This window comes from Pithys albifrons, chromosome 7 (assembly GCF_047495875.1).
Source record: "Pithys albifrons albifrons isolate INPA30051 chromosome 7, PitAlb_v1, whole genome shotgun sequence".
NCBI classification, from domain to species: Eukaryota; Metazoa; Chordata; class Aves; order Passeriformes; family Thamnophilidae; genus Pithys; species Pithys albifrons.
The window spans coordinates 34,405,171-34,418,369 of NC_092464.1; the positions used below are offsets into that span (position 1 = coordinate 34,405,171).

At 47.2% G+C, this 13,199-nt stretch overlaps 1 protein-coding gene across 1 annotated transcript; it reads right to left on the bottom strand.

Annotated features, from left to right (window-relative positions):
• Window positions 1–9,227: 9,227 nt before the first annotated feature.
• On the bottom strand, window positions 9,228–12,015 carry HOXA13 (homeobox A13). The gene is made up of 2 exons (XM_071560105.1): window positions 11,310–12,015; window positions 9,228–10,706 (listed from the first exon to the last, which is right to left on the bottom strand). The coding sequence occupies exons 1-2, from the start codon at window positions 11,977–11,979 to the stop codon at window positions 10,462–10,464; spliced, it is 915 nt and encodes a 304-aa protein (XP_071416206.1). The 5' UTR covers window positions 11,980–12,015; the 3' UTR covers window positions 9,228–10,461.
• Window positions 12,016–13,199: the final 1,184 nt, after the last annotated feature.

The following is a 13,199-nucleotide window of genomic DNA, read 5'->3' on the forward strand; positions in this document are numbered from 1 at the left end:
GTTGCAAAATTTGCCAGAAACTGAGCTTTCAGAAAAGAAAGCTTCGATTTTAAATATTTCGGGCTCAGACGTTCTTAAAAGGCGTTTCTTTTCTGTTTGCTCTTTTGTCTGTTATGGAAAGAAGCTATACCTAGACATCGGGGTTTGGTGTGGTTTTGTGGATTTTTTTTTTAACTAAATGTGCAATACAATGTACTGTAGCTGAATAATGTAAATAATAGGAGATAGATAGATAGATAGATAGATAGATAGATAGATAGATAGATAGATAGATAGATAGATAGATGCGAGATAAAAGCATTTATTGTACAAAACTTAAAGTGGTATTGCTGTGATTTTGCTAGGAAACTGCAGAATACGTGTAAAGAGAATGAGCCGATGTAAATGAGAGTCAAGCCAATGTTATTCTGATGTGGTTTGGGTTTTTGTTTTGACCGCATTACGTTTTTTTCTAGAGGTTTTAACTCCCTAAAATCTGCACTCGTCTGAGCGCAGAATATTTTAGATTAATTTTTAATATCAATTGCCGAAATACTTTTGTTTCCTCTGTCACCCTGTGTGCCTTTTTAAGTTGCTGAGATGACAAAGCAGGAGAGGGTGGTTGTTATTTTTTTCTATCAAGCCTCCCGTCTAATTTGAATATTAGAATTAAATGACTACGAACCTACAGAAATCCACCCGTTGCTGGCGACCAGTCATGATATTTTACATCCCTTTTTGAGCTGATGAACATCCGAGGGCTCTCTTTGAAGGCAGCTCCTGACTCTGATGGCTGCAAGAAGCCGAAAAAACATGGGCTTTGTTTTTCAGGGGAAAAAGCTACTTCCAGGTAGATAATAATGTTTTCGGCAGCAATTTTCTTGCCCTTTAGCAGACAAACGATTTGTTGTTGTGACAACCTCCCGGCGCCTTCCCAAAGCGCGGGGAGTTTCTCACAAGGCCATATCTCCTCATTTCCCAGTTCCCCAGCCTGCGCGCTCGGGTTCCAGAGCACTGCACCCCTCTAAACTGTTTATATTTACTGCTCGGAGCTTGCTCCTGAAAGACAATGGTGGCGGATTTGGCAATAAGACAGACGGAAGAAGATATTTTTTTAGACTCAGTAGTATATCAGAAAATGATTGGCTGACAGTGCTTCTATAAATGCCTCTTTTTCTCCCCTTGAACACTTTCGGAGACTTTCCCGACACGTGAAAACGTACATATAGTCACTCATTTTTTCCCCCATATACAGGTGTAAGAGACTTCTGGCAAATTTAATATGGGAGAGAAGGGTGTCTAGAGACATCGGCGGGATCTAAACTGGTAGGAAAGCAAATTTCCTTGGTTATAATCCACCGATGCAGAAAAGCAGGGACTTTTCACCGACTCCCACCCAGACTCACAAAGCACCGTGTCGTTAGCACCGTTTGTAATAAGCAGGTACCAGTCCCTTTTTGTCAATTAACTTTATGAAGAATTAAACGGAGAGGTTTAGGGGAACATGCCCAGTGATCCCTTGAACAAGCGGTGCTATTAACCGACACAGTTATCCCTGTAGACGGCCGTATCCCAGAAGTTGTTCCCATGCAAAATTCACCCGAAGCCGGGAATGCCGCTTTACTCTAAAAAACAACAAACAAACAAACAAACAAACAGAAACAAAAAAAACCCAAACAAAACAAAAAAACCCAACAAAATAAAAGAAGTCCGCCAAAACATTTCCATCTATACTTACATTTAAGAGTATTGCTACAACTGATGCCTTGAACTTGACCTTAGATTTGTTAATCTGGGATATATATTCAATGAAAGTCAAAAAAACCTCCACTGCATTGCCTCTGACAAACGAGCATTTTTCTGCCTAACAATTCAGGACGCAAACAACACAAAAGAATTAAGAGATATACAACGTGCCCTCTAGATTAAGAACAGAAAGCTACAGAAAGTTAAATGCCTCAACGCCGAGACCAGTCTGTCGTAGCTAGACTGTTCCTGTGATGCCGAAATCTGCACTTTACCACAGAAACCCACTTCAGAGTAATTGACTGGGATTCTAAACTAAATTGAATTTTATAGGATATAAGCTTCTCTCTAATGCACATTGAATTTTAACAATGATTTATACAGGTATTTCATTTTTTATTTAATTATTTTGCCCAGCTCGCCAAGAAACACACCAGATTTTACTGTACCACTCTGCTAACTTTATAGGAGAGCCTTACTCACATATCGTGAAACCCACCAAAGTAAAGACATTTCTTCATCAATGCTTGTTTTAGGGGATAGGTACAGGAAGTATCACTGTATTTGGACTGTCAAATCAATGACTTCAAAGCTCCAACTTCATATTTTGACAGACTCTCAGAATAGTATTATATTGAGGTACCTGTACTTGTGCAACCTTTATAGGAAGCTATTTGTATAACATGAGCTTAAAATATGTGCTGCAGTTGAGTATGCAGCCCTATACCCACGTACAGCTCAGCCGGCTCTGCAAGGATCCTTTCTTGTCTGTTGTCTCATATGTCAGGCAAAGATACCCATGAAAACAGCTCTCCCTCTAAGCCTAATATGGCTGTTCTTGCCTATACGGAGCGGAAGCCCGTTCACTGTCCCGACTTTTCAACAAACACTGACACTAATACGAACTTCTTCCAGAAATCGTGCATATAACCATGACAGAACCACACTTCACACCCTGGGAAACTTTGAGCAAAACACCCCGAAATGGACCAGACGGAGTGTGAGAGTTACTCGTTCTTTCTCTTTCGGTTTTACTTTCCCATCAAGTGTTCATATAGCATGGCACTCACAAACTTTCACGTATTTAAATATAAATTAACTACAAGTTGCAGAGGAAGCCTATTCAAGATTGATTTGTATTAAAACCCATATTTTTTTGTGCCTATTCGAAGGCATCTCGAAGGCTAAAGACAGGCTTAAAATAGCCTGCTTTTCCTTTACTCCTTATCCAAGCCCATTATATAGGCCGTTTTGTACTATCGGGAATAAATGAAAGCACTTTGCTTAGTGCTTTCAAATGGAGGCAATTATGACGAAATTTAGATTAATTTAAACTGGCAGGTTACAACGCCCGTCTGACGTTTTCCTTTATAGATACACACAAACAACGGCGAAAAGCAGATAGGTTAAACATCCTTCCCCGTATTTCTTCCACACACAGACGTCCACCCTCCTCCCCTGTACTTTAATGATTAAAATAATTTCAGAAGCAAGCACACGCGAATAAGACAAACGAGGATAAAATCCCATAGACACTTTTCCACGCAGCCTGACCTAACTCTTCAAGAAAACACGGCACAGCACAAAGCCAAGCAACCAGCAGCTTTATCTACAAGTCTGCTCGCGTCCTGGGCTCTGACCCCAGCCTCTCTTGGCTCACTTTCCTGATAAGAGGCTTTTTTGCTTCCCACCTGTACTAGAGTGAGAAGTAGCATCCCTGGGTAAGGTGGAGCCGGCAACCAAAACTAGGAGAAGCAATCTTACTTTTCTCAACCGGCTCTTCGGCTCTATCAGCGTCAGCCCAGGCAGACGCCTTCACCCAGGTCCCCACAACAGAAGAGGCACTTCGGCCTCATACATCGTAGCAGAAAGAGAGCAGGGTGGGTGGGTGGGCTGAGGGGAGAGCAGGGGCCTGGGAAACTCTTCACAAAGGCCTTCCGAATGACTTTGCTCGAGTCATGCAGAGGGCTTTGCAAGGGGACCGGGTGGCTGTTTGCTGTTGGCTTGTTTGCTTAGTTCACCGCTGAGCAGGGGAAGAAGAGAAACAATCAATCGCTTCCAGGAAGAGCACGAAAATCTTACCCCAGCATCCAGAAGTCTTTCTCCTGTGCAAAAATATATCCCCACGGAGACTGACAGCTAGGATCCCGCGCTGAGCTGTAGACCTCCAGATCATTGAGGATGGATTGCACTTTTTTTGTTTCCACCCTTACTGATTAAATATACCCGGTCCAACAAACATTTCTTCTCGATTTCTCAGTGACTTGGGTTGCTGTTGATTTGGGGTTTTATAGTTTTTTGTTCTAGTTGCTGTTCGTCTCCCTTTAGAAGGAGAGAAATCTAGCCATTAGGGCACATCGTCCTTCCTGCTATCTTCCGTCAAAATGCAGCGATATCACAGGCTAATGACGATTATTACTGTACTTATTACTACTACTATTATAGCTATTTCATCCTCTCCTCTCCCCCCGCCCCCGCTCCCTCCTCCCCCCCCCGTCTCTTCTGGTCCCTCAGGTCACTCAGGATTTCCGATGGCGATTTGAACGCAAGGTGATTGCAGGAGGCTAAAATGCTGTCCAGTTCCAAGGATTCCGATCGCACGAGAAGAAGAGATGAAAAAAAAAAGTCCCAGTGTTTTTGATCACGAGACACCCGGTCGTTCCTCCCCAGTACACCCCGGGTCACAGTACAGTAATGACCGTGGGTTGAGCGTTGTAGGACTTGACCTTTCCTACGTAGAAGAGGGCGCTTTACGCTAAGGGGAGGAAAGGGAGGGGGAAGCGGCGGGAGGAAGAGAGATGCTCTCTTTGGGGATGTATAATCACAGTTCTGATCTAGGAACGGGCAAAGCTTCTGCCTTTCAGCACGCCATGATGAAGTTATTCACTGGAGAGAAAAAAAATTTCTTTTGGGGAATAAGGAGGCGGGAGGGAGGCCAGACAGAGGAGGGAGGGAAGACCTAATGAACATTTGCATTTCGTACATCAGTTCATGAATCAAATACATTCAACAGGGAGAGGGCCCAGGAGGCAGGGAAAGGCTCATGGCGTGGCTAAAACACCCGCGGCCGGACTCCTGCAGCTGCGTCCGAGCGCATCGACCCGTCCCTGCACCCACTGCCCCACGTTTCCACTGGCCCGCGCGGAAAAGCCACCCCCCTGGCTGCCTCCCTCCTCTTCTTTTTGAACTCCTTTACCGGCCGAGAACCCGCAAGGCCGTCTTTTCAAATCATCTGAAAGTGCATTAAAACGCATCTAAATGTTATGAATGGCGACAAATGGCCTTTTAGCGCCTGCCAATATTTTTCTTGTATTAAACGCTGTCTTGATTTTATTGCTAATGCTGCCCACGGAGAATGCTGAAATGCACCAGGAATGGGGTTTTACTTAAGCCATTGATATTTTTTAAATAACTTTAGTTTATAGACTAAGGGCCGAGATTCTTAACCGTTTGCTCAGACTTATACCAAATAAAAGTCGTTCTTGAAGCAATGGGCTATTTTCTGAACACTTCTATATTGAGGACCACATTTTTTTCTCTTTTGTTTTAGAGGCCATTCCAGGGTTTAGAAGTGGGAATATTTCCGAATAAAAGGCAGCAGAAAAAAAATTTAAAATACCTAGTTTTCTAGTTATACTTTTTCTTTTTCGGAAATATGCTCCTGTCAAGTTTTATTTCATATAGCAAACTACCTTTACAACTGCCAAGTGCTCGAGCCGGGGATAAATTAAATACCATATTATTCATTTGGTGGGAAAAATGCATTCGTTGTACCTGCCCTTCTGTGTCAAAGACGTAAGGATGCTTTCAGTCCACGGGAAATCTGAGGGACCAAGGACACCAAGAATCTGGCAGTTATAAGCTAATGTTTGCAGATACTGGAAATTAAAGTATATGTTTCTGAATCCAAGAATGAAAATGAACTAGATGAAGTGAAGATTGTAGCGAAACTGAACTTGTTTTTTCATCAATTATATTGTGCGTTTTACACTAGCAATGGTATGCTGCTCTGATATTAATGCTCCTACAAATACACCAAATATACAGTATGAACTTGCATCCCTCTGCCTCTTGCGTCTTTCTCCACATCTGCTAAAATGTTATACCTAACATTTTTAGTTCAAGGGAAGATGAGAAAATAGAGACTCTACTTTGTTTACATACATTTTAGGTTTTAATTTTGTTTGTTTTCCTTTCAAATCCTTCTTCCGGTACATTATTTTTTATGTTTGCAAATAAAACTTTTTGCATACGTAACTCTACACAGCAAGCCAAGCACAGTAAGTTCCCCTCACCATTTTAAAACATTCTCTGTAACGTGGAGAACATAAACAATAATTCTCTCTGAATCGCGTTCATGGACCGACGTAGTGCATTAATGCATATCGTTGCTTAATTATTTTCGCTGGTGATATATTCACTTGTAAAACGTATTAGGGATGTATTTTAGGACGCTGGAGGCAGATTGGTGAGAGGAGAATATGTTATACAACAGCAATTTGTACTTGAAAATGTATGTGCCAACAGCTTTTGGACGGTAAATGAGGTAATAAATAACAGGAACACACACACCCCTACATGCCCGCTCTCCCCCACGCTCCGAAGCCACATTTACCCAGAGAAGGAATGGAGCGACGGAAGCGTGGGTAGTCAGACACGCGGGAAGACCGAAGGGAGGGCGAGAGTGCACTGAAGACCAGCAGATAATGAATCTTTCGCGACTCGGAAAACACAGACATCGGCGACTCGGTGCCCTGAATCACCCCACGACCGTGAAGGATTCCGCAGGCCACCGTCGTTCCACTCAGTCCCCTTCTTCACGGTGCCCCGAAGAGCAAGTCATGGAGTTCCCGGCCTTTACTCACCTGACCAAGCCACTCGTACCGCGGGATGTTTCCCGACAGGAATCTTGAGCCGGGCCCGAGGGCAAGGCAGCGAGTCGGGCAGGAGAGGCCGCCACCTGGAACTGGGCGCGAAGTCGCCGATGCGGCTGCCGCACGCCTGGGCATCCGGGACAGACACATCGTGGGGTGAGGGGGCTTCGCCGCCGATCCTCTCCGACGGTGTCTCTCCACTGCAGGACCGGGAAACAAGATCTATTCCTCCTGCTAAAGCCTGCGAGAGCCTCAGACCGTCGACACTGACTTACGTGGTAGCAAGGGGTCGGATCCAAATGTTACCTTCGCCTGCCAGCGATCGCGAGTCAAACGCTTCCCTTTTTACCCTGTGAAATATATATGCTGCTGAGCTATTTGAACAGTAGTGGGAATTTATTTTCTCTAATCCACGGTCAGTCGTGAAATGCTTAGCAGATTTGAACAGTAGGTAGTTCAGTGTGAAAACGTAATCTTCAAACGCTAGCTCAGATTAAAAGTTACCCCTAAAAAAATATAAAAATTACAAGTATACTAATGTCGGCCATATTCTCATTGTGGGTTTCTTTCAAGGCGTCCCTGAATCATATAATTCTGGGGCTGTTCTACTTGAAAATAGAAGCTCGAGCCTAAGATACACACTAAGATACAGTGAATCCTGTGTATCACCTCCAAGTCCGACCTGCAGTACACGTAATTTGCGGCATCTCATGCAACAACTACATAGGTTGCAAAATGTAACGGAATATACAAAATTATTCACTCGGAACAAGTGTAATTCACTAGCAGCTTTCATTAGAAAACTTCGCTCCTTCAGGAGAAAGCATCTCAATGAGACTGTGGAAAGGCAGCTGCTCCATGCCTGTAGCCAAAGCAGACTGCCCGTGGACAACAGGTACGGCCGGTGGGAGGCAGGTTGCTGCCGCCAGTCCACAGCCCCAGACCTCTGGACAGAGTAAAACTGGAAGGAACGACTGCTCCCAGCTCCAGTTAACTTCAGTGAGGGGTTTTCCTGCCTGCTCCATCTCTGCTGAAAACCACAGGCAGCAGGGCTGCTGTGGAGGCTGTGGAGATTACTGGCTCTCCTGTGGCGACGGGGGTCCCATGCCCGTGGGCTGCCCAGGGCCCTGGTCACGGGAGCCGAGTTATCGCCCCTTCATGTGGTGTAGCACTCATGGATCTTTAGCCGTGGTCCCTCCCACGGCATCGCAGGCCGCTGAAAGGCCTGTGCTTGTCATAGGGAGCTATCACCCTCAAGCACAATCCAACTGCAGGGCCTGAAAACCGCCTGCCACTAATGTAACACTCCTTGGCTATTTTCGCAGCGTTACGGAAGAAATCTCGCTCAGAAAGTCTCTGACCGGACTCTGAAGGGATGCGGCCGAAATTCCCATGTTCCGTGGCTACGGGTTTCCCGTGGCCTGAGAAACCACAGCACTTCGCGGACCGAGAAACCACAGCGTTTCACTGGCCCTGTGTGGCCGCACACAGCGGAAAGGCTAAAATCCCGAACGGAGAGCAAAGCCCCTGCCACGAAAGCTCTTAGAAAATCAATCCTGCTCATTCAGGGAGATTTCGTATCAGTTATTGCACGAATGCGTTACAGTCAGATCTGAGGGTCGGAATTAGCTCTGCGCTGATCCCTGCAGAGGTGGGTCCTTTTGAATTTCAGAAATGTAAGGCTAGAAGTGCACAGCTAGCGCGGTATATGATACGCTTTAAATGTACCGTAAAGGTTCCCCAGTAGCTCTAATTAGAGCTACAGACCACCATGGGACACAGGCGACGAAAGCAAACTTCTCTTTGTGCCCGACCAAAGTCGCCCACCACTCACTCACAAGGCGGGCCGGCCGGCGGCTCCTCACACCGCACCGGCACCCCTAGACGGGCAACGGCTGAGCAGTTTCACTCTCAGCTCGACCTCCCCAGAGGTGTCCTGCATCTGCCAGAGAGAGAGAGAGAGAAGGAATGCGCGAAGCGTAACCCGGTCCTCGCTCTGCCTTGCAAGTTCCGACGTAGTTTGCACTTCTTCGCGCGATCCAGGCTGCGGCAGTGCCCGCCCGCGGGGCGGATGCTGCGCGGGCGCAGCCAGGTGCGGGCACGCCAGGTGCCGGCCACGAGGTGGCGCTGTCGGCCCGCGGATGCCGCCGGCGCCGAAAGCTGTCAAAAGTCAAGGTCACAAATCGGCATTTTTTCCCTCAAGGTCAAGGTTTCGGCCTTCCCCGTGCTGTCATCGCCACGCAGCCACCCCTCACACCTCCCCGTAGAGGCACTGGCAAACTGCGCAGCGTGCCTTCGTCCCAGAGGCCGGTCGCCGGCCCCCATTTCCCGGCGAGGGCTGCACCGCTGTGCTAGTATCACCCTGCTCTTCCCCGCCCCGGCCCTGAGCCCCACTGCAAAACCACTGTTTAACATTATCGAAACATTTATAGTCTAAAAACGTGGTTATCAGGCATGCCTGTCCCCAGACAAACATTACCAAGAAAAATAAAACAAAAATGCACCATATATACATAAGCTACATAATGGAAGACAACACTATTAAAATTATAAGACACATACATTGTATTTTTCTTATTAAATGAACGTAGGAATGAAAAAATAAAGAGTATTTCTTTCAGATTTTATTACAGTGACTATTTTATTAACTGTATTAATACTATACCTCTACACGTCATGGGTTTTCATTTTCAGTAGAAATATATATAAAAAAAGGGTGCATAAGTACATTTTCACAGTGCGCTGAATTTTTTTTTATTTACAAGATAGCTTCTTTTAGTGAATAAAAACAAAATAATGTGCTGGTTGAAATAACTGATTTGATTAAAAGGTACTGTAAAAAAATCCATAAATGTTCTACTGCGGCCTCATAACAGAAAATAAACAAGGAGAAACGACTAATTACTTACAGATCAAATATAGATTACATAAATCAAAATTGTATTTCAGTTCAAAGATCTTGGGTATTTTTTCCCCAGGAAATTTTTTTTACTATAAAGAAATGCCAATGTTCAACTATTAAAAATTTCCAGGGACATAGAATATTAATTCTTGAGGATTATTTGAGGTTTAAAGTAGGCAGTCCTTTAAAATGTATTTATTGTATGGTCGGGGGGGGGGGGGAGAAACAAACAAAAAAAACCACAAACCCCTCCCAGTTTAGATGACAAGAAATCATCTGTGGAAAATACAAACTAAAACGGAAAGACATTTCCAAGCAAGTATTTTCCTTTCTATGCCCACTAATGTGTGATGTTTTAAATTCACTATCAAGATAAATTCTCCACAGAACTTCCTTCATTACTGATGTCTCTGAAATCCTTATTCAGTACCTTTATTGTTTATTATTAATTTTTGACATCAAATGCATTGCTTAAAAACATACAGTAATTGTAAATTTTTTCACTATGGTTTACCTGAGCAGTCATTCAAGATACAGTTTGGATTGCAATGGAAGAAAACCAGATCATGTGTCCACTTTGGCCTCCTCACGTTAACCAGCTTCTTGCATCATGGCCACGAAGAGTCTTCTCTCAAATATTAAGGTCGTAGAAGTATTTACAAGTTTCTCAGAAAATCGTGTCTTAAATTGAAAGTATCTCTCAGGGCTGGGTGTGTGGGCTTTACAGTCCGTCAGTGATACTGGCTGGTTGTTTGGGATTTCAGAACTGTCAGTTTTAACCATTTGCTACAGCAATATTAAAAAAAATAAAGAAAAGCTATAATTCCAAAGATACAGATCTCTTGTTCTGAAAGATCTTCATTGTCTTTTCTCTTTTTAATTATTATTAATAATTATTTTAATCTGAACACGAAAAAAGTTCTGAAACTCTTGAATTGCTGCATCACCATTTTTAATCCACTAACTGGTAGTCTTCAATTTGTTGATCACTTTTTTCTCTTTGACCCGTCTGTTCTGGAACCAGATTGTGACCTGTCTCTCTGATAGATTTGTAGTGGCCGAAATCCTCCTCCGCTTGTCTTTAGTTATGAATTTATTTGTAGCATATTCCCTTTCGAGTTCTTTTAACTGGACCTTTGTGTAAGGCACTCGTTTCTTTCTTCCACGTCTGTACGAGTTCGCATCCGAGGGATGCGAAACGACGTCTGGAACAGAAAAAACATGCAGGCAAGCGTTAGAAAGTCGCTCGAACCGCTTAGGACATCTTCAAGTGGTACAAGGGTTAGAGTTACAGTGCACTCCTCTGCCTGCCCCGCTCGGGTTTAGCTACTAATGCCCGGGTCATCACTGGGGATTCCTCTTTCCTGGCCGCCGCAGACAGCTTCTAGGCAGGGAAAGGCTCGCTTCTGTCAGACAGACAAATAGGAAGCCCACGTAAGCCCGGCCAGGGACTCTGGGAAGGATCGAGAGGGGCTGCAGCGATTTACCCAGCCTACGTGCTCCGTGGCCTATGGAAAATAATATCACAGACCTTACTGCGGCCCTTTTCAGCTGTTTCCTCTCCCGGGGTCGGCGTCGGGGCCGGCCAGGCGAGGCAGGATGTGCCGTACGCCGGCGGGGGGCAGGGGGCGGCACCGGTGCCGTTCCAGCGGCGCCTGGGCTTCTGCGGACCGGGGAGGGATGGCGGGGGGAGGGGGGAAAGGGTCAGTCCGGAGGGTGATCCCGGAGCCCTGCTGGCGGTATACCCGGGAGGGGCTAGAGGGGGAGGAAGGAAAGAAGAGACAGGGGGAGCCATGCAGGTGTATTACCCGGGAGGGTGGATTTCCAGAGGTGAGGCGGCTGACTCTGCTCCTTGGCGCAGTACACTTGCCCATTCCACCCGTTGGTGATGGTCCAAGGCTGGTAGCTGTCCATGGGGAGCAGGGGGTCGTGGCGTGGCTCGCCGGGGCCGCCGATGGCGGGCACCACGGGCATATCCAGATAACTGGGCACTGGCTGGTAGGGCCCCGCGGCGTAGCCCTGGTAGAAGGCGAACTCCTTGGCCCGCGACGTGAACTCCTCGCTGGAGACCGAGGTGTCCATGTACTTGTCGGCGAAGGTGGAAGCGGGCTGGGCGCAGGACTTGATGGCGTTGTGATGGGTCATGCGACAGGGGTAGTAGCCGCTGCCGAAATAGCCGTAGGGCAGCGCGGCCCCGGAGGAACTCTGCACGGCGGCCGAGCAGGGGCTGCACTGCTTGACAGCGGGCTCGGCCATGCCGGCGGCGGGGGCCTCGCTGGAGGTGTAGGCGGCGGCGCTGGGGGCGGCCAGGGGCGCGGGGTGAGCCATCAGATTGCGGCACGGGTTGGCCGCAGCCGCCGCGAAGTTGCTGCCGGCGTGAAATCCGTCCATGTTCTTATTGATCTCATCCAGGCTGTTGTCGTAGAGGAACATTACGGGCTCGATCCAGCGGGGGTGGAGGAGCACGGAGGCTGTCATAGCCCGCTCCGCATTGAGACTAGTGGCTCTTTTTTAAAAGCCCCAAAGACTGAAAAAAGAGATACTCAATCTCCGGGACTTGACCAGGGCTGACGCGCCAGCGTCGCGCCAGGCCGGCGCTCATTGGCCCGCCTGCCCCCACGTGATATGCAAAGCAGCTGATAAACATCTGAGGGAATAAAGTAGAGATAATTAAATAACGCAATCAGCGCGGGGGCCGGGTCTGGGCCCGAGGCGCGGGCACGGGTGTGGGAGCGGGCACGGCGCGGTCTCGCCGCCGCCGCGCGGGACGCGGGCGCGGCCAGGGGGGCGCGCCCGTCCCTCCTCCCCTTCTCCCTCCCTTCTTCCCCCCTCCGGCCCTCCCTCGCCACTGAGGAGTGAGCTTTTTGGCCTCGTTGTTGCCGCAGCACTCCCCATGAGATGCGGGGCTCCCCTCGGCACCCCGCCTAATTTGCCCCTGTTCTGCTTTCTTGAGTCTTTCCTGCCCGGAGCGCAGCAGAAACTCCAGAGGCCTCCCCTGGTCTCTGGGGGAAGATAAGCTGCACCCCTTCGACCCCCTTCCTCCACCGGTTTGAGCCGCCGCTGACGGGGCCTCAGCCGGGTGAGGCCGGGAGCGCACATGAGCTGCGGGCGGAGAAGCGCTGCCCGGACGCAAATGCCGGGACACATAAGGGTCTCGAAACAGGGCGTCCCGGGCTCCTTCTGAATGTTTTTTTCCTTCCATCCCACCCGTCAGAAGCCCAAGACCCATCTCGTTCCTCTCGGCACGAAGACTTAGAAGTCAGATAAGAGGAACATACCGGGAAATCCCCATTTTCTTCATTATTATCTTTTAGAAAGGGCTTGGGGAGTGGGAGGGTTAACTGGATGTTCATCGTAATTCTTCTGTATTACTTGTTGCCGCAATAATAAAATACGGGGCCTACAATTCGACTTGATTCTTTTTTGGCTGTAAAATATCACGTAGGCTTCTATAGTGTGCGCACAGACACACAGCGCTTTTTGTGTGAGCGTATGTGCGCTGGGAAAACAAAATGGATCATTGGCTGAAAAATACCTTTTTTTTTTTTGAAAGTCGTACCGCTTTGCAAGCGAGTGCTAGAAAGAAAACCCAATCCAATTAGTTTCTGTTTTCGTTATTAGTTTTTCATAGGGCGAAATAATTTAAACTTTTAATCATTCCCTCACCTCGGAGGATGCTTTTCCCCACAAACTTTTCG